This window comes from Lemur catta, chromosome 16 (genome assembly GCF_020740605.2).
Source record: "Lemur catta isolate mLemCat1 chromosome 16, mLemCat1.pri, whole genome shotgun sequence".
Classification (NCBI taxonomy): domain Eukaryota; kingdom Metazoa; phylum Chordata; class Mammalia; order Primates; family Lemuridae; genus Lemur; species Lemur catta.
The window spans coordinates 33,804,797-33,829,754 of NC_059143.1; the positions used below are offsets into that span (position 1 = coordinate 33,804,797).

The following is a 24,958-nucleotide window of genomic DNA, read 5'->3' on the forward strand; positions in this document are numbered from 1 at the left end:
CCAAGAGGAACCAGGTATACTTGGAGAAATAGCTGACTCCAGGTTTAAATTTAAGGTGTTTAAAATTGTTAATAATTATAAAATCTAGGTGATGAGTTATATAGATATTCATTATGTTTGTCTTTTTGTTTTTCTGATTTTTTAAAATTTTCATTTAAAACATCAAAAATAAAATAAAATATAATTAATCAATGAATAAACAAATTCTCCTTGTACTAATGTCCTATGTCTGAAGGTAACAAGTTTTTTTAGGTTTATGTAACTATTAATATTTTAATGTTTTCCTCCTTCTCCATAATCCAATACCTTTCTTTGCAATCTTAGATGAGTGTATGAGTGTGTGTGTGTGTGTGTGTGTGTGTGTGTGTTAGAAGCAAGAGATGTCCTTTTGCCCCCATTAGGACCTCTGAGGGGACAGAAACCTCCAGGTATCTCTGAAGGTGTTTGTAGCACAGCCAGAGCAGTATCCAGGTAAGTTATGTTATGTGATTAGGTCTACAAAGAGAGCCTGCCCTACTTCTCCCAAATCTCCTTTAACATGCTCAAGTTGGGGATGAAATCTAAAATTTCTATATTAGTAGGATGAGCTACATAATTCATGAGGCCCACTGCAAAATGAAAATGTGAGGCCCCGTGTTTATAAATTATTCAAATTTCAGAACAGTGATGGCAGAGAATTAAACCAATTATGAAGCCCTTCTAAGTGTGGGTTCCTTAATAATGCCAGGAAAGCCATCCCTGTATGAGAGGGAGTATATTCCTAAAGTAGGCACCATGCCCTGGTCCTTTCTATATCCTCAGAGTATTTGACGAATGACTGAAGAGTAAATAATTATGGCACAGAAATCTCACATTGGTGGTAAGAACCATAAAATGGTGCAAAGACAGTCTCAAAGTTTTCACAAACCATAAAACACATATATAATTTTATATTTTACATATAATTTTATAGCAATCTTATTTAAAATATATATTATTTTAAAGGCATACATATATAATGAAAATCCCCCTATTAAATTTCTAGTATTAATATAAAATTATATATAATATAGTCCTACCTATAGAAAAGTATATATATAAAAAGACTTCAAGTAAAATTTAGAAAATACTAATAATGGGTTGTGGCTTCACAGTCCATTTTTGCCTTCTTTCTGCTTGTCTAGATTTTTCACAATTGAAAATAAGAAAAAAAAATTAAAACTTTTTTCAGGCTGGCCCATGCCTATAGTCTGAGCTGCTGGGCGGCTAAGACAGAAGAATCACAGATTGGAGCCCAGCCAGATCCCATCTCAAAAAATAAAAAAGTAAAAATAAATTCAGCCAACACACTTCAACCTTCTGGCCAACTCTGCTGAGCGATGGGGCATCCTGGGCATTATTAGCCAACCTGGAAATGAGAAAGAGACATGGCACCTACTTGATCTCAGACTGTCCACATGGCTTTTTCCTGGAGAGGCTGAGCAGATCTTTGCCGTATTTCTCTTCAATTGCTGCCCTAGGGGAACAGGAGAGAGGGTTGTGGGTCCTTCTCAGAGCTCACTCTTGGATAACACACAATACACTCCCCTGGAAGGCAAACCCGCATCTTTGACAGTAGCTGCTCAGATACAACGCCATTCTCTAAAATGCAAAACTTCCTCTACGTAATGGGGAAGAACAGTAAAAAGACCAGTGGCCCTCATCACTAAGGTGGTCTTCTCTGACTAGAAGTCCCTAACAGGGACATTCCATGAACATTACAGTAAAACTGAGCATTCTCAAAGTGGAATGAGAGAGATTTCCATTAAATGCCGCACCCCAAGGCCCAACCCTCCTCCATCTTTTCTCCATCTCACACACACATGTATGTAATCCTCTGTTTGTGTAATTGAGATCAGTGTATTATTTGTTGTTCTGTTTTTCACCTAGTAATACAACATATGGAACCTTCCTTATCAGTACATACAAATCCACTGTGTTCATAATATGGAGTTTTCCATAGTACAGGGTCCCCTGATTTGTTTCCACCAAAAAAAAAAAAAAATCTAAATGAACATCCTTGAACATATATCCATGGGCATCTATGAGAGTGTTTTTCTAAGAAATCTGAGAAAGTGAATTTATTAGATCAAAGAGGTATGCATTTTAAATTTTGAAAAGTAGCGCCAAATTGCCCTCCAAAAAAGCCTTCTCAATTTATACTTCCATAAAAAGTGTATGAGAGCTCCCATTCCCACAAACTCCCACCCACATTGGATAGTAACTATCTCTTTTAATTGTTACCAGTCTGAAGAGGGAGGTTGAAAGAAAGAAAAAATCTCATTTTAATTTGCATTTCTCTGATTTCTGGTGTGGTTGTGCATCATTTTATATGTTTATTGATCATTTGCATTTCTTCTTTTATAAGTTATCATCCAACTTTTTTTTTTGAGACAGAGTCTTGCTCTGTCACTCCAGGGTAAAGTACAACGGCGTCATCATAGCTCACTGCAACCTCAAACTTCTAGATTCAAGCGATCCTCTTGCCTCAGCCTCCCAAGTAGCTGGAATATGCCACCACGCTCAACTAATTTTTTCTATTTTTAGTAGAGATGAGGTCTCACTCTTGCTCAGGCTGGTCCTTGAACTCCTGAGCTCAAGCAATCCCCCCGCCTTGGCCTCATAGAGTGCTAGGATTACAGATGTGAGCCACCACGCCTGACCCATCCAATTTTTTAACTAAGCATTTTGCCTTTTTCCTATTATTTGGTAGAAGTTCTTTATGTCCTATGCATATAATACTTATTCTTCCATATGTTGCAAAGTTTCTTCCATTCTGTCATTTGTCCTTTCTAAATAACGACTTTATTTTGTTAAAATGATAGATACATGCAAAAAGAAAAGTACAAAGAAGAAAACAACAAACCATCCAGAATTCCACCAACCAAAAATAATTAGACTTAACATTTGGTGATGACAGTAATGGGCTTTTCCTTATGCAGGTATGCAGATAGGATGGATGAACAGGTAAACACAACAAATAATTTTAAAAGAATGACACCATACTTAACATGCTTTTTAAAAATAGAGGCTTAAACCTGATTTCACTTGAATTTCACAGAAGAAAAGGAAACTGAAATGAAGCTGAAGGAATTGCTGGATTTTAAATAATTCTTGCTTTGCCACAGCAAATATCAGTTCCTAAAAGATCTTTCTGAGGTTAAAAAAGTTTATGAAAATTAAGAGGATGGAGATATGAAAATATTTTAACTATTTATTCCTGTTTTAGACTGCTTTAGCTGTTTGACAGTGTGCTGTCATTGTGCTATTGTACCCCTGCCTCCTCCATAATGTTGTTTATGTTATTTTTGCTTCATTTATGTATAACACATTCTGTTCTCCCATCGTTTTTCCTCCAGTTACTTAGGCTTAACTATTTATCAAAATGGATTTGAGGCTCAACAACAGTCCTGTTACCATAACTATCCATCCCTAAGATTTTAATTTTGATTCATTTCTTGGTTGGCTGAATTTCATCACTTCAGAATCTTTTGCCAAAATGGTTTGGGGGTGAGGAGGGGATCAGTATTCTCGTAGTTCTTTCATATTGGGGACCAATTACCTGTGGCCTTTCTATCTGAATAACAACCTCACTGGTGTAATGAATCTTCTTAAACTTTCCCTCAGAACTTGGCTGAACTTCTTCCACTGGCTTCTCATTGTACAGAAGCCTAGGGCCATCCCAATTTTTTTTCCTGATTATTTCTTATAGGCAATTTGTTTTTTTCCCTTCCTAGATACTTGAAGAATTCTTTCTTTAATTCAGTAACTTCACCAGGATGTATGTTCATATTGACTCTTATGTAATCATACTCAATATTGATTACTGTGTATTGGTATTTTCTGGTTTATAAGGTGCCCTTTAGATCTATTTAGTTCTTCATTTCATGAAATTTTTCCTGTATTATATCTCTGAATACTTTCACTACTCCCTTTGGAAAATTTGCTACTTGGGATCAGTTACCCAGATGTTGGATTGGCTTTGCCTGTCTGTTCTTGAGTTATGGGATCTGGTTCTTTCATTGTCTTTGACTTGGTTTCTTTCTTCTTTCTATCCTTTCCTCCTTTTTTTGGCTGGGGTGCATTTATTTGCATGGCTGTGTCATTTGCCTTCGTTTTGTTCCTTGTACTGTGGGCAGCCCTCTCTATTTGTGCTGAGACCATGCAAGTGAATTCTCCTTCATTCCCTTCTGATCTTGAACTCCTGGGCTCAAGCAATCCTTCCTCCTTGGTCTCCCAAAGTGCTGGGATTATAGGCATAAGCCACTGCACATGGACCCCTTCTGATATTATGTAGTGCTCAGTACTACAGTTAGCACAAGAATCCTGTTTCTTCTCAGGCCTCTGTTCTTGGACTCTATTTCTAAAGTTTTTGCCAGTTCCTGACAATGTAAAGTGCACCTGAAACTGACTCTAGTTATAGAAAAAGATGCCTTTAACTCCCTACCTACTTTTTCTACCTTTCTAAATTCCTGTTCATCTCTGTAAAAATGTAGGACACTCTACAATGAACATTTAATATTTTACATGTAAAAATATATTAAGGCCATTTTCATTTTGTAAAAATATACAATGGGCCAGTCGCAGTGACTCAAACCTGTAATCCCAGCACTTTGGGAGGCCAAGGCGAGACGATCGCTTGAGGCTAGAAGTTTGAGACCAGCCTTGGTGAAATAATGAAAACTTGTCTCTACAAAAAAATTTTAAAAATTAAATGTACATGTATTTTATCGTTTCAAAATTAAATCCATTAAAATTTCCTGTGAATCTTTTGTGGTTTCCAGGAAGCAACGTTCCTCAGTCCCTTTCTTCTAACATTAAGAGGAATGAATGTTAGAATCTGAACATATCATAGGCAGCATCTGTTCCCCATGGGAAGTCCTCGGACCTGTTAAGTAATGACTTCCAGCAAGCACAGTGGTGTGCTCTTTGGGGAAAAGAAGTAGCTTTAAAGGAAGTGAAATTACAGCCTCCTTCTCATGAAACTAGGGAAATAACCACCGAGGTTGAGAGGGTGTTTCCCCAGCAAACAGGAAGCAGTGGGTCCACTGGCTACAGGCCAATGAAGGAAACACCAGGGCTTTGCAAAACTCTCCCTTGAATAGCAGAGTCTTTACCTAGATCACCCTTCTACCACCTGTCCAAATATTCCCTCATCTGATCATCAATTTGTCATTTATGGAACATCCACAACGTGCCTGGCATCACATTAGGTGCAAAGAACTCAGAGATGACTGAAACATGAGACCTGCCCAGTGGAGTTCGTATTCTCGCGGGGGAGAGAGATGTAAACCAATACTTTAGTTTATTTATCATGTAACAAGGGCCAGATGGAAATGTCAAAACAGTACCGAAAACAGAAGAAGGAATACTCCTCCTCTTAGCACTCAGCTGGCTACACTTTCTTCACAAAGCCCTCCTTGAAAACCCCACCTCACTTTGACCTCTCCCCACCCAACTTCCCAAACCAGGAGCAATACATCTGCCATTTTCTCTTCACCAACCCATGGCAAACATCGTCAGATATGGCCTTTTCCATCGGGCCTGAAAGCAGCCTCAGGGTGATCCTCCACCCAGTACTCCAGGCAGCCCCCAAATCAGAGTGGGCATATAGGATGAACTCCTTTTGCCATAAAACATGATATTTAGTTATTGTGTTTATTTTTACCGTATATGCCACTCATAGCACCTCAGCTGAATTATAAATGCCTTGGAAAAGTCCATGTTGTTATATCTGAGAAGCTCTTACAGAACATCTAGTACAAGCCCTTTATTTTATAGATGAGAAAAGTGGCACCTAGAAAGGTCTAAGCCCTTGATTAATATGACCGCTGCCTACTGAGAAAGCCAGGATTAGAGAACCCAGGTGTCTAGACTCCTGTCCTAGTACTCTATGTCCCTTGTAGGTCCCAGCTTCCAGCCCAATCTATTGAGCACATGCTATGGGTATTCCTCCCCCAGAATATGACCCCCGTGTCTCAGAACATGACCTTATTTGGAAATAGGGATGTTCCAGATGTAATTAGTTGAGGTGAGGTCATACTGGAGTAGGGTGGGTTCTTAATGCAATATGACTGGTGTCCTTATAAGAAGACAAGTCAAAGACACTGGGGAAGAATGCCACATGACGATGGAGGAAGAGGTTGGAGTTATGCAGCCATAAGCCAAGGCCTGACAAGGATTGCCAGCCACACCAGAAGCTAAGAGAAAGACATGGAATACATTCTCCCCTAGAGCCTTCAACAGAGCATGATCCTGCCAATGTCAATTCTGGACTTCTGGCCCACAGAACCATGAGAGAATAAATTCTTTTATTTTAAGCCACTTACTTTGTGGCAATTTGTTGCAGCAGCCCTAGGAAACTAATACAGGCCATAATGGCTTGACTGTAACTTGACTACAGGGTGCTAATGCCCAAGGGAGTCTGTCATTCCCACCTTGGCAATCTGTCACCCATAAGCCCCTAAGCCTGTCCTGAGAAATAGCTGACCCACAGTGAGGGTCTTGGAATCAGACATGTAGCCAGGGCAGGCTGATCATCGGATGTTTGGAGCTCGTGGGGAAGGGTACAGAGTCCTGAGGCACTGGGGCTGTGGCTCCCCTAGTTCTGCCCTCCCCAACCCCCAGGCCACGAACCAGTAGCAGTCCATGGCCTGTTAAGAACCGGGCCACACAGCAGGAGGTGAGCGGTGGGTATGGGCAAGCCAGCAGAGCTTCATCTGCATTTACAACCGCTCCCCATCACTCACATCACTGCATAAGCTCCACCTCCTATCACATCAGCAGCCGCGTTAGAGTCTCATAGAAGCATGAACCCCACTGCAAACTGTGCATGAGAGGGATCTAGGTTTTGCGCTCCTTATGAGAATCTAATGCCTGATGGTCGGAGGTGGAGCTGAGACAGTGACATTAGTGCTGGGGAGCAGCTGCAAATACAGATTATCATGAGCAGAAAGGTTTGACTGCACAGAGACCATAATAAATCAATTGCTTGCAGACTCATATCAAAACCCTATCAGTGAATGGCAAGTGACAATTAAGCTGCGTCTGGTGGCAGGCTTATAGTGTATATTACAATGTAATAATAATAGGAATAAAGTGCACCACAAATGTAATGCGCTTGAATCATCCCAAAACCATCCCCGCACTGTCTGTGGAAAAACTATCTTCCATGAAACTGGTCTCTGGTGCCAAAAAGTTGGGAACTGCTGCCCCAGTCTGTGGGTGTAGCCACTCATCTATAAGGGGTACAGAATTCTGTGTGTAAAGGGGTTCCACCAGCATGCTTCCCTCCTCCCTACTCGGGATCCTGTTGCAACACACAATTAAGAGAACTGAACTGGCTGCCAAGTTCCTGGTGAAACTCCCTTTCACAGCATATACCCAGTCTTCTCAGAAGGACATTAAGTAAAGTGGAAAAACCATCAGACATGAGGTTAATAGAAGTCCAGGCTCTACTACTTATGGATTTTGTAATCTTGGGCAAGTCATTTAAGCCCCACTAAACCTCAGTTTTGTCATCTGTAAAATGAAGCTAATTAATGATATATTCCCTGCCTACCTTTCAGACTTAATATAACAATATTAGTAATGGGTACCATTTGCCCACCACTTATGGTATACCAGGCAGCGTCCTAGGAACTCTGTAGTGGTTAACAGCACAGATTGCAAGGCCCAGCTTTACTAGGTTTGAAACAAGATCTACTCCCTATTAGCTATCTGTCCTTAGACCAGTTACATAACCTCTCTGAACTTCACTTTCTTTAATTGTAACACAACGATGACAAAACTTACCCCACAGGGTTATTATGAGAATTAAATGAGATAATATATACAAATATATGGTAGCTTGTATCTAGTAAGGCTTCGATAAACAGCAGCTACTAATATAATCTCATTTAATCACCCCTAGCTACCGTCTGAGGTATGATTATCCACATTTTTTATATTTCTCAAATCCTGCTCATATCAGGAACTTATTATGTAATGTCTGGCCCCACCTGGGGGTCTAGGGGTGGGAGAGTCCATGGGCTTGGGCTACCAGTGACAAGGTGGCTTCATTTTAATTGTTAACCAACTAGAAGACCTCAGATGGAAGCTCTATGCAGAATGCTTCCTTTAAAGAAAAATTAAGAGAAAAATTTGATGTGGACTTTGAAGGATGGAGAGAATTTACTCAGGCATCAAGAAGAAAGGAGGACACTCAGGTCGGGAAATGCTGGAGTAAGGATGTAGCAGCAGAGAGACCCACAGCATGCTCACTAGTGAGCCCATTTGGCTGGAACAGAGAGAATGGGTGTGAGGAGTGAGAACGTATGAAACACGACTAAAAGGGAGGGAAAAAACATCTCTGTGCTGAGAACAAGCCTGTCCCCCCAGAAAGCCACCTGCCCATATGCCCAGAGTCGATGAGTCATAAACACAGCAGTTGTGTGAGACTCCGATGGAGCTAGGTTCTGTCACTTTCTAGATTCCGGTAGTAAATTGCATCTACCAAGCTACATTGTCCTGTAAAGAAAATGGTACTAATAATACCCTACCCCTTGCAGTGCATACAAGTGTCAAAGGGATGTGCAAACCTCAATGTTATGGTAATAGAAATACGGAGACCAAGCTCCTAGCACAGCCCATAGCCACATAATAATAACCACAGATCATTACCCAATCTTGCCTTGAGTAGAAAGCGGAGAGACTTTACTGAAAACACTTTGATATCTGTGTCTCCAAGTTCTGAGCCTTTCGCTTACTGCCTGACAAATAGAACCCGTTCATTAATTTGGGTCTTAGCAAGAATTCTGATCTTTGGCCAAAAATCCTCCTAAAGCACTTCTTCATCCAGAACCTCTGGGAAATGGGATCTTCTGGAAGAATAAGATTTTCCACAAAACTTGTGTAACTTGGCCCGGCGTGGTGGCTCATGCCTGTAATCCTAGCACTCTGGGAGGCCGAGGCTGGCAGATCATTTGAGCTCAGGAGTTCGAGACTAGCCTGAGCAACAGCGAGACTCCATCTCTACTAAAAAAAATAGAAAGAAATTAGCTGGACATCTAAAACTATATATAGAAAAATTAGCCAGGCATGGTGGCACATGCCTGTAGTCTCAGCTACTCGGGAGGCTGAGGCAGGAGGATTGCTTGAGCCCAGGAGTTTGAGGTTGCTCTGAGCTAGGCTGATGCCATGGCACCCACCCTAGCCCGGGCAACAGAGTGAGACTCTTGTCTCAAGAAAAAAAAGAAAGAAAGAAAAGAAAGAAAGAAAGAAAGAAAGAAAGAAAGAAAAGAAAGAAAGAAAGAAAGAAAGAAAGAAAGAAAGAAAGAAAGAAAGAAAGAAAGAAAGAAAGAAAGAAAGAAAGAAAGAAAGAAAGAAAGAAAGAAAGAAAGAAAAAGAAAAAACTAGTGTAACTCATTAGGCATAGAATTTTTTTTAAACATCGTATCCATTTAAAAAGAAAATCCTCTAAACCATGCCAATTCCCCATGGACCACCAAACCCCGCCACCTTTGGGAGCGCCATGATCTGCCTGCAACTTTCCCACAGCTCCTTGCCCTCCTGGTCTCTGAATCGGGCTCTGCCTCCCTCTTACTGTTAGAGAGAAGACTAGGAGACAGGGCTGAGACTGGATGCACAGGCTTGCACAGTGGGTACAGGTGCTGAAATTAACCACCCTCAGGCAGAGGACCAAAGGTGCAGAGGACCTGGAACTCTGCCACATGTGTCTTAGCAGAGATGGACAGAGAGAGGCTCATCCACTGTCAGCCCCATGGAGCTGGCCGTTGTTCCTCCTCCTTTGAGGGGAACACTCCCTCTTTTCCACCCAAGAAGTTTGACTACTAAGCTAACAGCCAGATGCAGGGGCTTGCAGAGTGGGTACAGGTGTTAAAGTCTAACTAAGGGGGGTTGATAATCACAGACAAGAACCGGCTTCAACCGGTTTGTCAGCTGTCTAGATCACCTTACATGAACTTTAGCTAATTATATTATTGACGCTGTGGTTGGCCCTCGAAATCACCATGACAGTTCCAAAACAACTATATCAAGTATGAAAATGGGAAGGAACCCAATTCTAGGAGTTCTGCAAATTCTTAGTAAAAAGTCAACCACTTAGCCTTGGATGGTCCTCCCATCAATTCACAAGACTTTAAAAGACCAAAAACCACATCTTCCCTGTGCAGCTGCTCTTTTTGAGCCTGCCTGCTCTCTTGGTCTTGAGTGTATACTTTCACTTTTGCTTTCAAGAAAAGCTGCTTGCTTTGGCTTATTGGTGTGTCCTGAAATTCTTTTTCTGAGGAGCACCAAGAACCTGACTTGGAGGATAGTTCTCGGGCAGCATCCATTCCCACCTCCGGATACTCCTTGACCTGTCAAATCCGCCTCACTCTCTGAGGGCCACTGCAAGGATCTCTCCCATGGAATCTTTCAGTGTTACTAATACCACACTACTTGGTATATTTTGCTTACTTAATATAATTTGTTTGCTGCTTCGCCATGAATCTTATCTCAAACCAGTTTCTAAGAACTTTAGGACAATATATCATTTATTTCCTGGGTATCATCCATAACCTATAGCAGAGGGTCTTCAGGCTCATTAACACAAAAGCACAACAGTAAATCGTTCCCTGTTTGTGTGGGGCTGTCTTGGCCCACCCTCTTCAGAGAGGACAGAGCACAGTACCTTTCCTTTAAAAAGTCTTCGAACTCTTTGCAGTTCTTGCGGCCATTGTTCAGATGCTGGATGATATTGTCATAGCCAATGGTGCTGAGGATGTCCGAACTCTGGTGGGAAAAACAACATGGCGTCAGACCAGGAAGGGCAGGGATGGCAGCCCTGAGGCCTGGAGAGAGGATGGGACAGAATAGGTGGGAAGCTGGCCATGGGACATTGCTGACTCACTTTACCTCCAAGACACATGTGACCAAGAGGAACAAACAGAAGAAAGAAGAATGGGTGTAGCCGTGGAAGAGTTTTTAAAATGATGATACTGAAGGGCCACAAAACAGGAAGGAAGTGACAGGAATAAGAGGCACAGGGGTGAGGAAGCTGGCCTGGCCCTCTGCTCAAGCCTGAAGTGAAACCAGGAGAGGGAGAAGGAGATTCAATGCAATCCCTCTCAAAATACAAATGACATTCTTCACAGAATTGGAAAAAAAAATTCTGAAATTTTTATGGAACCACAAAAGGCCCTCAATAAGCCCATAGTAAAGTTAATCAAAAAACAAAAGAAAGAGAGAAAACACAAATTACAATATCAAGATGAAAGAGGGACCATCAGATTTCAATCAATATAGTCAGATTCTACAGAAGTTAAAATAATAACAAGGGAATAATATGAACTATGATGAAATATCTTTGCAAGACATAACTTACCAAAACTGACATAAGGGGAAACACACACCTGAATAGTCCTACATCTTTAAAGAAACTGAATACATAATGTAAAACCTTCCCACAATGAAAACATTAGATTCAGAATACAATGTTGAATTCTATCAAACATTTAAGGGGAGAAATAAAACCAATCTCACCAAAACTCTTTTAGAAAACAGAAAAAGGGAAATACTTCTCAACTTGTTTTATGACACCAGCATAACCTGGTTACCAAAAAACACAAGGACATTACAAGAAAAGCAGGGAAGAATGTTACAGGAAAGTATCTCTCATGAACAGAGACATAAAAATCTTAAAATATTAATATATCATGTCCAGGAATAAATAAAAGTATTACACATCATGATCAAATGTTATTGATCTCAATATTATAACGTTAGTTTAACTTTTGAAAGTCAATCAATACAATTCACCATATTAATGGAAAAAAAGGAGAAGAGTCATATAATCATCTCAACAGATACAGAAACAGGATTTGAAAAACTTCAGTGCGACTTCACAATAGACAATCAACAAACCAGTAATAGGAGGGAATGTCCTCAATCTGAGAAAGAGTATCTGCAAAAAGCCCAAAGCTAACAGCCTACTTGATGGTGAAAGACTGAACACTTCCCTCCTAAGTTCAGCAACAAGGGAAAGATGTCTGCTCTCACTACTTCTCTTCAACACTATAAGTCCTAGCCAGTGCAATAAGGCAAGAAAAAGAAATAAGGAACATACATTTTGGAAAGGAAAAAGTAAAACTGCCTTTATTTGCAAATAATATGATAATGTACATAGAAAATCCTAAGGAGTTTACAAAACAATTACTAGAACTAACAAATAAATTTAACAAGTTTTCAGGACACAAGAGCAACTGTTTTTCTATATACCAGCACCCAAAGAAAGGAACAGAAAAATGGTACATATCATGTTCAATGGCATAAAAAATATAAACTATATAGGGATAAATAAGTTGCACAAGATTTCTTTGCTGAAAATTACACAAAAAAGCATTGCTGAAAGAAATGAAAGAAGATCCAAATAAAGGTATACATATACTATGTTTGTGGATTGAAAGAGTAAGTATTGTTAAAATATCAATTTCCCCAAATTGATCTATAGATTCAACATAATCCCATCAAAATCCCAAAAGTCTTTTCTTTAGAAATCTGCAAGTTGAGCCTAAAATGTATAAAGAATTACAAAGGACCTAGGATGTTAAAAAAAATATTTAGAGAAGAACAAAGTTGAAAGATAGACAACCAGACCAATGGAACAGAATAGAATCCAGAAATAGACTGACTTGCATTAATACATGGTGAATGGACTTTCAACGAAGTCAGAGCTGTTCAATGAGGAAATGGTACTTTTTTCAACAAATGGTTCTGGAACAACTGCATAAACTTGTTGGGGAAAAAGAGCCTCTACTATAAAGTCATTAAATAGGAAATGTCCAATTTTGAATCAATGAGCCCACGTTGGCTCATTTTCAAGATTAAAATCACAAGAACGGAACTTCTCAAACCGTTGATGTACTATGGTGCATTCATTAGCCACATCCTTTCCAAACACTTCATTGATATTTCAAGCTACCTGCACAGCATTGGTTCCATGACAGAATTCATATTCAAAAATAAATGCATTTTTGACTTATCCATGGTTTCACAAAAATTGCTCTTAAAAAAACTTTGAAAGATAGTCACAAGCCAAACCATAGGTTTGAAAGACTGAGGATGTACCTTCACAATAATAATAAAACAAGACACGTCAAAGTGAAATGTCAGAGATATCAACTGTCAAACTTAGTACTTAAGGAAATAGGACATTTCATACTTAATAACCTAATAATTCCACGTTGCAGGGCCCTCTAAGAACTTGTTGCTGTGCTCCTTTTCCACCTCTTCTATCCTCATGTGGGCTCTGTGCAGAAGGGGAAGCAAACAGCATCCGCAGCTTCCAAAGCCACCATCAGGGTTACAAGTGCTGCCTGCAAGCGTGCCACATCTAGTTCTGTGCTGTGTTTCAAGACACTCCTATCATGACATCTGCCACGCAGTCTCTAGACATAGGCACCAGGGACTCCCTGGTCAGAATCACCCAGGCAGCTTGTTAAACAAAGATCCCTCATTTCACCCCTAGACTTGCTAATTGTGACCCTACAGTCGGGTATAGGAATCTCCCTACTTTTTTATACTTCTTCCAAGTGGCTGGAACACAGTTTGAAAACTGCTGCCCACAGAAAATATAAAAGACAAGAAACAATCACAGTTCCTGCCTAGAGGAACTTACAAGAAGAAGAAAGCAGGATGCAGGCCCATGAAACTACAGAACAGGACAGAATGGGGAGGCAAGAGAATGACGGTCAGAAAAGTGCAAAGGAGAAGAGGCCAAAGAAGACCCTCCATGATTTGCATTTCATTTTAAAACCTCCAGATCTTGAGTAAAACACACAAATTGACACAGATGCCTTTTAAAAGCCCAGAGAGTCCCCCTGGTACTGGGAGGAGACGAGTGATTATACTTTGCATTACATACAATGGCGGCAGTTTGCATGATGCCTGGGCATAGGGTGCATAAGTGTACTGCGCTTTGCATTAAAAAACCACAACATGTTCCATAAACATAGTGAGACAGAGGTATTTTCATGTTTTACATGTGGAGAAAATGAGACACTAGGAAGCAAAGTTTTCCTTATCACTGCCTCCAACCACTACGAAAAATTTTAACTCTCAATCAACAATATTATCCAAATCTCTCATTTATTAAGAGCTAAGACTACAGTAGACTTGGGACAAATACTGGGAAGTTCATTTTACCTCCCTATGCTGGCAACCTTGATCTTTCTTTTCTACTTTATTATCACTCAAAGAGGTAAAATCAAGTATATTAAACTCTGCAAATGTGGATGAATTGTTGTTAATTAATATTAATAATTATGTCTAATATACCTTGAGTACTTGCTGTGTGTCAAACAGCATACCAAGTATTTTGCATGGCATATCTTGTTTAATCCTTACAACAATAATATGACACAGGTATAATTATTATCTTCATTTTATAGGACAGGTAACTGAGGCTCAAAATCTGTATTTCGAAACAGACTAAAGTTCGTATTCTTAAAGTTCTCCACCACACAGATTTCGTTATTTGAGGACAAGAACCATATCTAACTTTTTGTCAGTCCATTTCCTTGCAATTCTAAATGGAAAACGTTCAGGCTTTAATGCCACACTTGGGTCTCAGTCCCAATTCTACCATTCATAAACTACATGACTTTGAGCTAATAGCTCAATCTCTCTTAGTGTTAATTATGGGGATTATCTGAAGGATTAAAGACATATTGTGTTTTGAGTTTGTCAAGTGCTTCACAAAGGAATTATGGAAGACACATTTCAATTTTTCATTAGCAAAAGAGAATGTGTTTGGACCATGTGAATTTTTTCATTGAAAGTAAACAATGGCAAAATAAATGTAGCATGTTAGCTCTTCAAAAATATGTGTATCATCATCTGAGAAGCAGCTGGAGAAGTGTTAGAGATATCTTACCAGGCGATAATAAAAACTGCCATCAGTGTATTCAACCATGTTCTCCCAATAGCTCACAGCAACCTCAAACTCCTGGGCTCAAATGATCCTCCTGCCTCAGCCTCCTGAGTAGCTGGGACCACAGGCATGCACCACCATGCCTGGCTAATTTTTTCTATATGTTTTTAGTTGTCTAGCTAATTTCTTTGTATTTTTTTTTTTTTAGTAGAGACGGGGGTCTCGCTCTTGCTCAGCTGGTCTCAAACTCCTGAGCTCAATCGATCCACCCACCTTGGCCTCCCAGAGTGCTAGGATTAAAGGCATGAGCCACCGCACCCAGGCTACCTCTATCCTTTACTGGCAAATTGAACTCTTCTGTTTATCACTCCTCTGTTCCCAAGCCACACTAAAATAACAAAGAATCCACAGCAACCACAGAAAATAGGGGAAACTGGAGATTCATAGGAATTTCTGTAATATGAAAAGCAGATGGAACTAAATGGACAGAAGTTGGAAGACAGTATCCCAACCCAGTCAAAATAGAGAAGAAAGTATACAAACGTTCTCAACAAAGTCCTAAAATCTAAGCCCCAAGGTCCCAGTCAGCAGGGGCTGAAACAGGAGCTGCCTCTGAGGAATTGGCAGGGTGTTTAGAGGATGCCGGAACCCTGCCAGTGGCCTGCCCCACTCCGGGTGGAAGAAGAGCAGCTGGTTCTGACGCTTGTGCCAAAGCCGCAGCTGCAGGGTGGTGCAGACTCCACCCTGCAGTAGGCTCCTCACATGGGCATGAAAACCAGAACAGCCACAGGACGCTGTCCCTAGCAGTCTTCAAAACTTCCACAGTGAAAATTAAAAGAAAAAAAAACCTCAGAGCTCTGAGGTCCTCTAAATGCCTTCCACTTCCAGGGAAATGCCTTTCCCACCTTCTCACTCCAGACAGAGACAAAAATATCAGAAACTGTCAATACAAGTATCTACTTAGAAAAACCACAGATTTTCAAGTGAAAAACCGAGAACAGCATTAAATATACAAAAAACAACAGCTTTCTTTTATGTCAACAATAACGATTTAAAAATGTAGTTTAAAATACAAAGATCCTATTCACAATGCCAACAAAATCTACAAAATATCTAGGAATAAGTCTTTTGGAAGCAAAGCTATAAAACATTACCAAGGAACACAAAGATCTCAATACATCCCAGAAATAAGTCATAGCCCAAAATGGGAAAATCTGATATTGGAAAGATTCAGTTCTACCCAACTAAATCTAGAAAATTAATAATAATTCCAATTCCAATCAAAATCAAAATTCTAATGAGATTTCTTTTTAAATTTAAGTTTATTATAAAGCCAACCTAGAAAATAGGTGAATGAAAATAGCCCCTAAAATATTAAAAAACATAAACAAGTGAAGGCTTGCCATACCATATTAAAAAACAGAATGAGGCCAGGCACGGTGGCTCATGCCTGTAATCCTAGCACTCTGTGAGGCCGAGGCGGGCGGATCGTTTGAGCTCAGGAGTTCGAGACCAGCCTGAACAAGAGCAAGACCCCGTCTCTACTAAAAATAGAAAAGAAATTATACGGACAGCTAAAAAAATATATATATATATATAGAAAAAATTAGCCGGGCATGGTGGCGCATGCCTGTAGTCCCAGCTACTTGGGAGGCTGAGGCAAGAGGATTGCTTGAGCCCAGGAGTTTGAGGTTGCTGTGAGCTAGGCTGACACCATGGCAATCTAGCCCGGGCAACAGAGTGAGACTCTGTCTCAAAAAAAAAAAAAAAAAAAAAAAAAACAGAAGGAAAGTACAGAAAATTTTAAAAGTATATTACTCACATTGATAATTACGCAAATAAAATGCAAAGAATAGTCCAGAAATGGCTTTATTATATGAGGATTCAATAGATGTATGTGATAAAAGGAAACATTTGAAATCAGAAAGCAAAGGATGGCTTATCCAATAAACGTTACTGTGACAATGACTGCCCATTTTGTCAAAACTAAAAATAGAGCCCCTTCTAACATCATACTCTAAAAGAAGTCTCTGGTTAGTTAAAGGTCTAAATGTGGAAATAAGAAACATGAAAGAAGAAAATATAGGAATATGTACATATTGGAGTGAGAGATATTTATCTAAGTATAGCCCCAAACATAGAAGACATAAAGCAAAAGACTAATAGTTTAGCCTATTCTGATTAAGAAAATATAGTTTATCAAAATTGACCATTTGAAACAGAAAGCTTAACAGGCCAGTTGATATGAGATGCTACCCTTAGCATGAAAATTTAATATCACTCATATAATTGGGGTAAAAATGAACTTTCTCATACATGATGCCAAGATAACTGGTTAGCCATTTAGAAAAATGATAAAAATAAATCTGAACCCCACACCACACATAAAAATAAATTCAAAATGGATCAGTGATCTAAATGTAAAAACATGAAACCATATGAATACTAGAAATAAACAAATTTGGGTGTTCAAAAAGACTTTCTAACTATGATTTAAAATCTAAATACAATAAAAAGGAAGATTTATATATTTGGCTATGTAAAAATAAAAACTTTTACATAGCAAAAAAAAATCACAAGCAGCATAAAAAGACAATTGACAAAGTAGGAAAAAATACCTGCAACAAAATCACAGCTAAAGAGCTAATAATATCCTGAGTACATAAACAATTCTTTTAAAAGTGACAGAAAAGAACCAAAAATGGGCAAAAGATATGAATAGGTAATTACTGTGTGTATATGTCCCTTAAATATATGAAAATATATACAACCTCATCCACACAAAGGCAAATGTAAATGAAAACTTAACTGAGGTGTCATTTCTCACCCATCAGTTTAGTAAAATTAACAAGTATGAGAACAATTTCTGTTGGCAAGGTTGTAGGAAACAGTCACTCATATATTGCCTGTGAGAATAAAAATTAGTTCAAACCTTAGGAGTGGAAACTCAGTGGTTATATTGTTATTGTATTTTGTTAAATTACATATGTGTTTACCTTTTGATCCAACGATCCCACTTCTAGTAATTTACCCTGAAGATACACCTTCAACTAAATGAAAGTACATATTTTAGGTTATTTATTGCAGTACTGTTTGTAATTGCAACATTTTAGAAACAACCTAAATGCTCATACATAGGAGAACGGTTGATGAATCAAGGTACATTCACATAATCGAGTTCTATACAGCTATGAAAAAGAATGAGTAATATCCTTAGAACTGATATGGAGTGATTTCCAGCATATATTTTAAAGTGAAAAAGCAAAGGGCAAAAGAGTAACTGCAATGTGGCCATAAAGACTGGAAACATAGGCATTTAAATATGTAATATTTATTTTATGAATATAATTATATAATATATTAATGTTAATTAATATATTATATAATATTATATTACTTAAATAATAATTTAAATAGTCACTTATAAGCTGTGATTACAGTGAAAAAGATAGGTGGAATTGTTATAGAAGAAATAGGCAAAGATAACACTTTCTGGGCATACCTTTTTAAGTAGCTCTGACTTTTGAAATCATGGTGATATTTTATTTTCATATTTTTTAACAGACAGGATCTCACTATGTTGTCCAGGCTTGATTGCAATGGGTATTCACAGGTGTGGACATTGTGTACTACAACCTCAAGCTCCAGGGCTCAAGCAATCCTTCCGGGTAGCTGGGACGGTAGGTACACAGCACCTCGCCCAGCTCAGGTTAATATTTTAAATAGTGGGGAAGAAAGCAGAAACAAATTAAGAAGGATAGAGGAAACTCTAAAATGGAGTACAAATAGAAATAAGTGAACCTAACTACATTTTAAATGAATATGGAAGGAGGGGAAGAGAAGTAACCTAAGTAACTTTGAACACCGTATTTTGACTATGTACTCACAAACTAAGACAAAAAGAAATACAAATACTAAATTCTAGCTTGCTTTTCCCAATGGTAGGGTTAGCAATTTTGAAACTGCTTTCTATGCATCTTAGGACTAAGTAAATGAGTAAATATACTGTGGATAATCGGAGCCAGGTTTCTCGTAGAAAAGGGAACAGTGGCATGCCAGAGCTGGCTTACACTTAGTGAGAACCAGCTGTGCACATCTCTTCCTAATTTCCCATTCAGTAATGTCATGCTGGTAGCTTGAAACTGGCCGTGGAAGGGAATTTTTACACCATGGATATTAGCAAACACTGCAAATTGGACTTTTTATCCACTGGAGATCCAGTTGTTAAACATCTACCAGCACACCACTGGAAGGGAGGCTAGAATAAACCCTATGGTGTTGGAATGGAATCGGAGGTATCATTATACATGAGTGTACTTCCTAGCTCTGTCTGTGAAACAATGACACCCAAATGGCAATGAGCATACCTAGAGCACAAATCTCAATTTCTACTTAGAGAAACCAGGACTCTTTGGAGAAATGGCAGATTCCAGAACTGGGGCAGGGAAATTACCTATTAAGCCTGTAACATCTTGTGTCAATAAGCAAGGAAGTGCTCAAAGAATGACAGGGATATATCGAAAGGAGACAGGATCCAGTTTAAAGGAGATACCCACTGTCCAAATCTAGGACAATTTGAGCATCAAGGTTAATAATGATGGTAATATGTTATAATCCATTGAATAAAATAAAAATCCATACTAATGGGAAGAGAAGGGAAGGGTCTTCCTTACAGTGGAATGCCAACTTTATGATGTAGATGAAATTAGAAAATCAACATATTAATACAAAGACTTATACATGAATGTTCATAGCAGCTTTATTTATAATAGCCAAAACCTGGAAACAACCCAAATGTCCATGAGGAGGTCCATGGATAAACAGTCATATGTCCACAAAATGGAATACTAATCAGTAATAAAAAGGAATAAACTATTAATATGCACAAAAATATGGATACATCTCAAAATAAGTATAGGTGAAAGAAACCAGGTCAAAGAAAGAGTTTCAATTATATAATTATACACATTCTAGAAAATATAACTAAATCTATAGTGACAGCAGATCAATGGTTGCCTAGGAAAGGGATGATGAGGTGGGAGAGATTTTAAAGGGTCATGAGGAATGTTTGGGGGTGATAGATATGTTCACTATCTAGATTGTGGTAGTTTCATGAATATATACACATATGTCAAAACCTGTGAAACTGTACACTGAAAACATGGGCAGTTAATTATATGTCTAGCATTCTCCAATAAAGCTGCAAAAATAAACATGTTGGTCACCATTGGGCAACCATCTTAGTAATTAATAACAGATTCCGGAAACTGGATATGTACATGGTTTCAAAACATGTCCCCTGAAGTTACTTATTAATACAAAGATGAAATCAGTAGTTTTACAATGGAGAACCCTAGAAAACACCAGAATGATAGGCTGAGTAATGGCCCCTAAAGATGTCTGCATCCTGATCCCCAGAAGCTGTGAATATGTTCCCATATGTGGCAAAAAAAAAAAGCCTTTACAGATGTGATAATGATCTTGAGATGGGGAGATTACCCTGGATTATCCAGGTGGCCCCAATGTAATCAGAGGGACCCGTATAAGAAGGAGACAGAAAGTCCAAGTCAGAGTAGGAAATGTAACAACAGGTGCAGAGGTCAGAGGAGAGAGAGAGAGATTTGAAGATGCTACACTGCTGGCCAGAAGATGAAGGAAGGGACCACAAGCCAATGAATGCAGGCAGCCTCTAGGTTCAGAAAAGGCAAGAAAAGGGATTCTGCTCTAAAGCCTCCAGAAGAAACCAGTCTTGCTAACGCCTTGATTCTAGCCAAGTGAAGTCCACTTTGGACTTCAGACCTTCAGAACTACAAGATGATAAATTTGCATTGTTTTAAGCCACGGAATTTGTGGTGATTTGTTGCAGCAGCAGTAGGAAACTAACACAACCACCTTAACCAAAGGATCAAAGTTAAACACCAGCAGTAACAGGACAAACAAGCAGCACACGCCTCCTGATACTGAGAATAATGCGGCATTCCTTCTGGAACATTCCTGCCAAAAATGCATGGCCTGGATCTAGTCATAAGGAAATAGGCAAACTGAAATTGAAGGACATTCTACAAAATAATTGTCCTGCACTCTTTAAAAACGTCAAAGTCATAAAGACACAGAGAGACTGAGGAACTGTTCTAGATTGAAGGAGCTGGAGAAGACTTGACAATTAAATGCCATGCAGAATCCTGAATGGGAAATGTTTTCTTCTTTTGTTAGAAAGGACATTATTGAGACAATTGGGAAATTAGAATAAGGTCTATATATTAACTAATAGTACTATGTTGATGTTATTTCCTGATATGTTTATCATCATACTGTGATTGTGTAAGAAAATATCCTTATATTAATACTTAGAAGATACACATTGAAGTGTTTGTGGATAAAGGGAAATCTTGCCTGCACCTTTACTTTTTTTTTTTTTTTATTTCAGCTCTTCATGGGGGTACAAAACCTCAGGTTACATACATTGTCCACACCTTTACTTTTAAATGATTCAGAAAAAAAAGTGTGTGTGTATGTGGAGAGAGAGAGAGACAGAGAGAATAAAAAAACAGTTAACATTTCAGAGGGCTGGGCGGGGTGGCTCACACCTGTAATCCTAGCACTCTGGGAGGCTGAGGCAGAAGGATGGCTTGAGCTTAGGAGTTAGAGACCAGCCTGAGCAAGAGCGAGACCCATCTCTACTAAAAAAAAATAGAAAGAAATTAGGTGGACAACTAAAAATATATATGAAAAATTAGCTGGGCATGGTGGCACATGCCTGTATTCCCAGCTTCTTGGGAGGCTGAGGCAGGAGGATTGCTTGAGCCCAGGAGTTTGAGGTTGCTGTGAGCTAGGCTGACGCTACGGCACTCTATCCCAGGCAGCAGCATCAGACTCTGTCTCAAAAAAAAAAAAAAAAATTTTAGAAATCCAAGTGAAAAACATATAGGAATTCTTTGTACTATTTTTGTAACTTTTTAGCAGATATAAAATTATTTTTCAGTTAAAAAGATTAAAATTCAGCATAAAAGATATCCAAACAAAGTAAAAAGACAATTGACAAATTGGAAGAAAGAGCAGTAACATTTAATTGAGGATTAATGTGCATAATAAGCCCCTAACATTAATCACATAAAGATGAACAATTTTTTCAAATGAGTAAAAGATATAAACAGACAGCGCTCTTAAGAGGAAAACAAATAGCCAATAGCATTTTTGAATAAGAGAATCATTGTTAACAATCAAAGAAATGCAAATAAACAAGATATAATTCTTCACCCATCACATTAGGAAAGGTTGAAAATCGCCAACATTGGCAAGGAAGTATAGAGAGATAGTCACTGTCATATTCTACTGGCAGGACTACACATTGGCACAACATTTTTGGAGAGCAAATTAGCAATATCCATTAAAATTTTAAATATGTATAGCCTTTGACTACTAGGAGTTCATCCTACAGAAATAACTACACAGGTGTGGAAAGATAAGTACACAAGTATGTTCACTGCAGCATCATAATGACAAAGAATTGAAAATAACCTAAATGTCCAGCAATAAAGACTGTCTAAGTAAATTATATATAATCGTATGGTAGAAAACTGAACAGATATTAGAATAAAGCAGAATTATATATACTAACAAAAAGATACAATAGATTGTTAGGAGAAAAATGAAAGTTGCACATATGAACCCCTATTTCCTTAAAAAAATGTATCGGTGGTTTACATGTAACCACAAAGACAAAAGTCTGGTACGGGACACACCACACATATACTAATGATTTCTGAACTGTTTGGATTCCTAATACAAAATTGGACATAAAACTGGAAAGAACTTCATACTGTACAAATGTAGATTAATTTATATTATGTGTGGTGATATCATGGATTTGAAAATTTAACACAGAAAGCATAAAATGTAGTAGATTTCAATATTCAGAAAGTTGGATAATGTTCAATATTACCCATCAACATGATCCAAATCCCAAAAAAAAAAAACTGAAATCCACAGGGACATGAGAAATTCAACTTAAAAGTCCGTTGAAAGAGAAAAATCTGAGAATTGAAGGTGAGTTCTAATTCATAAGGAACATTAAACCATCCCTTAATGTTAACACTAAGATATTTCCAGTTAATAAAAACAAGCTGGAGGTCTGTAGGATACCACTGAGAGGTTCATGACCATACATATCACAGGGTAAAATCAGTGATATGTCAGTGATGTGTGAAGTACAGACCCAAAAGTTCTCCTCCTGGTCAGTGACATTCATTCCCTGGGGAATCCCTGAGACATGCCCAAGACATTGCCCAGGACTGAGGGGCGAGCAAGTGCCGGGAAGCACCTATAACCAAAGCTGGAACTAGGTCCAGAAATAGGGGACCAGGGGAACAGAGACACCAACGACAGCAGTCCAGACAGAAAAGCCAAGAGAACACAAACAACAAATGTGCTGCCACTACCATCAAAAGCAAACATAGAACTGGGAGCCAGGATTCAAAGTAGGTCAAACCCAAGGGAATATCCACAGTTGCTGCATCAGCTGACTTGTATTCCTTCTCACTCCCAGTGCAAGGTTTGACCCCAATCCAAATTCCAAACAGCTTCTGACAACGTTCATGTCACATTCCCCCAACAATATGATTTCAAAGACCTTTTTTTTTTCCTTTTAAAACGTGTTTGTTTACTGTTTTGGCAGTATTATTACATGTAAAGATGCTAAAACAGCCATCCAGACACCATTGACACAGTAATGTAATGAGAATTAGATTAATTTATAAGACTCCTTTGTTTTCATATTTCACCATTTACTATTCCATTTCCACGCCTGGAAGAGTATCTGAGCCTGGTTAAGTATCTTTGTTAGAATCCGTTTATCTGTTCGTTCATTAATATAAATATTTATTGAGTAGCTACAAGATTGAGGAAGCCTTTTCTGGGTACTAAAACTATAGAGAAAAATTACAGCATGTCTTTCTCCTCACACAGGCAATGCACTGACTCATGGAGCTTCCAGGTAGTTCTCCAATGTTCTCACCTGGATGATAGCTAAATATTTAGAGATTTTAGCATGAGACAACAAGGAGACCTAACTCTACACCTGTGTTTTCTCATGAGGATTATATTTGTCAATAATCTTCCCCCACACATTTGTACCTCTTTACTTATGATGCATTATGGCAAATGTGTACAGTCATGTAGCCACCACCACAACTGACATATAAAATATTTCCATCACACCAAAAAGCTTCTCCTGCTCCCTTACACCCATCGCCTCTCCCCACCACCCCTGGCCCTGATCTAATTTCTGTCCTTGTGGGTTTGCATTTTCCAGTGTATGATATAAATGGAATCATACAGTGTGTGGCCTTATGGGCCTGGCTTGTTCAACTTAGCATAATGCTTTTGAATCATATCTGGTGTCTATCAGTAGTTTGTTCCTTCTTATTGCTGAATAGTGACTCATATGACTGTATTATAATTTGTTTATCCATTCACTAATTGATGTGATATTTATGTTTCCAGTTTCTGACTGATAATAAATACATGTATCATAAACATGTATATACCAGTCTTTTAGCATAGGATTTCCTTTCTCTTGGGTGATTATCAAGAGTAGGATTTCTGGGATGGATGTTAAATGGTGTGCTTAAGTTTTTAAGACACGCTACACTGTTTTCCAAAGTGACTACATCACCTTGTATTCCTACCAACAATGTATGAGATTTCCAGTTGCTCCATGTCTGTGCTAACACTTGATTGTTTTCAGTCTTCCTCATTTTAGCCATTCTAGGAGATGTGTAGCGATATAACATTGTGATTTTAATTTTCTATCAGAATGTCTTTGTATTGGCTGATTTATTTGAGTTGTAATAGTTCTTTTACTTTGTAATATAGACACAAACCCTTTGTCAGATATGTGTTTTGGAAATGTTTTCTCCCAGTTCTGTGGAGTGTCTGCTCATTTTCTTTTCAGTGTGTATGCTTTACAATAGTTTTTGAAATTTCAAAATATTAATTAAGGGGGTATGAGTGTTTTGTTACATGGATATC

The 24,958-nt window shown here is 38.6% G+C and overlaps 1 protein-coding gene across 1 annotated transcript in view; it reads right to left on the reverse strand.

Annotated features, from left to right (window-relative positions):
- The window catches only part of PSTPIP2 (proline-serine-threonine phosphatase interacting protein 2), a 70,097-nt gene that overhangs the window by 29,981 nt on the left and 15,158 nt on the right, over window positions 1–24,958 (reverse strand). The window contains exons 2-3 of the mRNA XM_045527923.1: window positions 10,691–10,791; window positions 1,418–1,495 (exon numbers count right to left, since the gene is read on the reverse strand). Coding sequence (XP_045383879.1) covers window positions 1,418–1,495; window positions 10,691–10,791 — 179 coding nt within the window. The remainder of the gene's footprint in view (window positions 1–1,417; window positions 1,496–10,690; window positions 10,792–24,958) is intronic.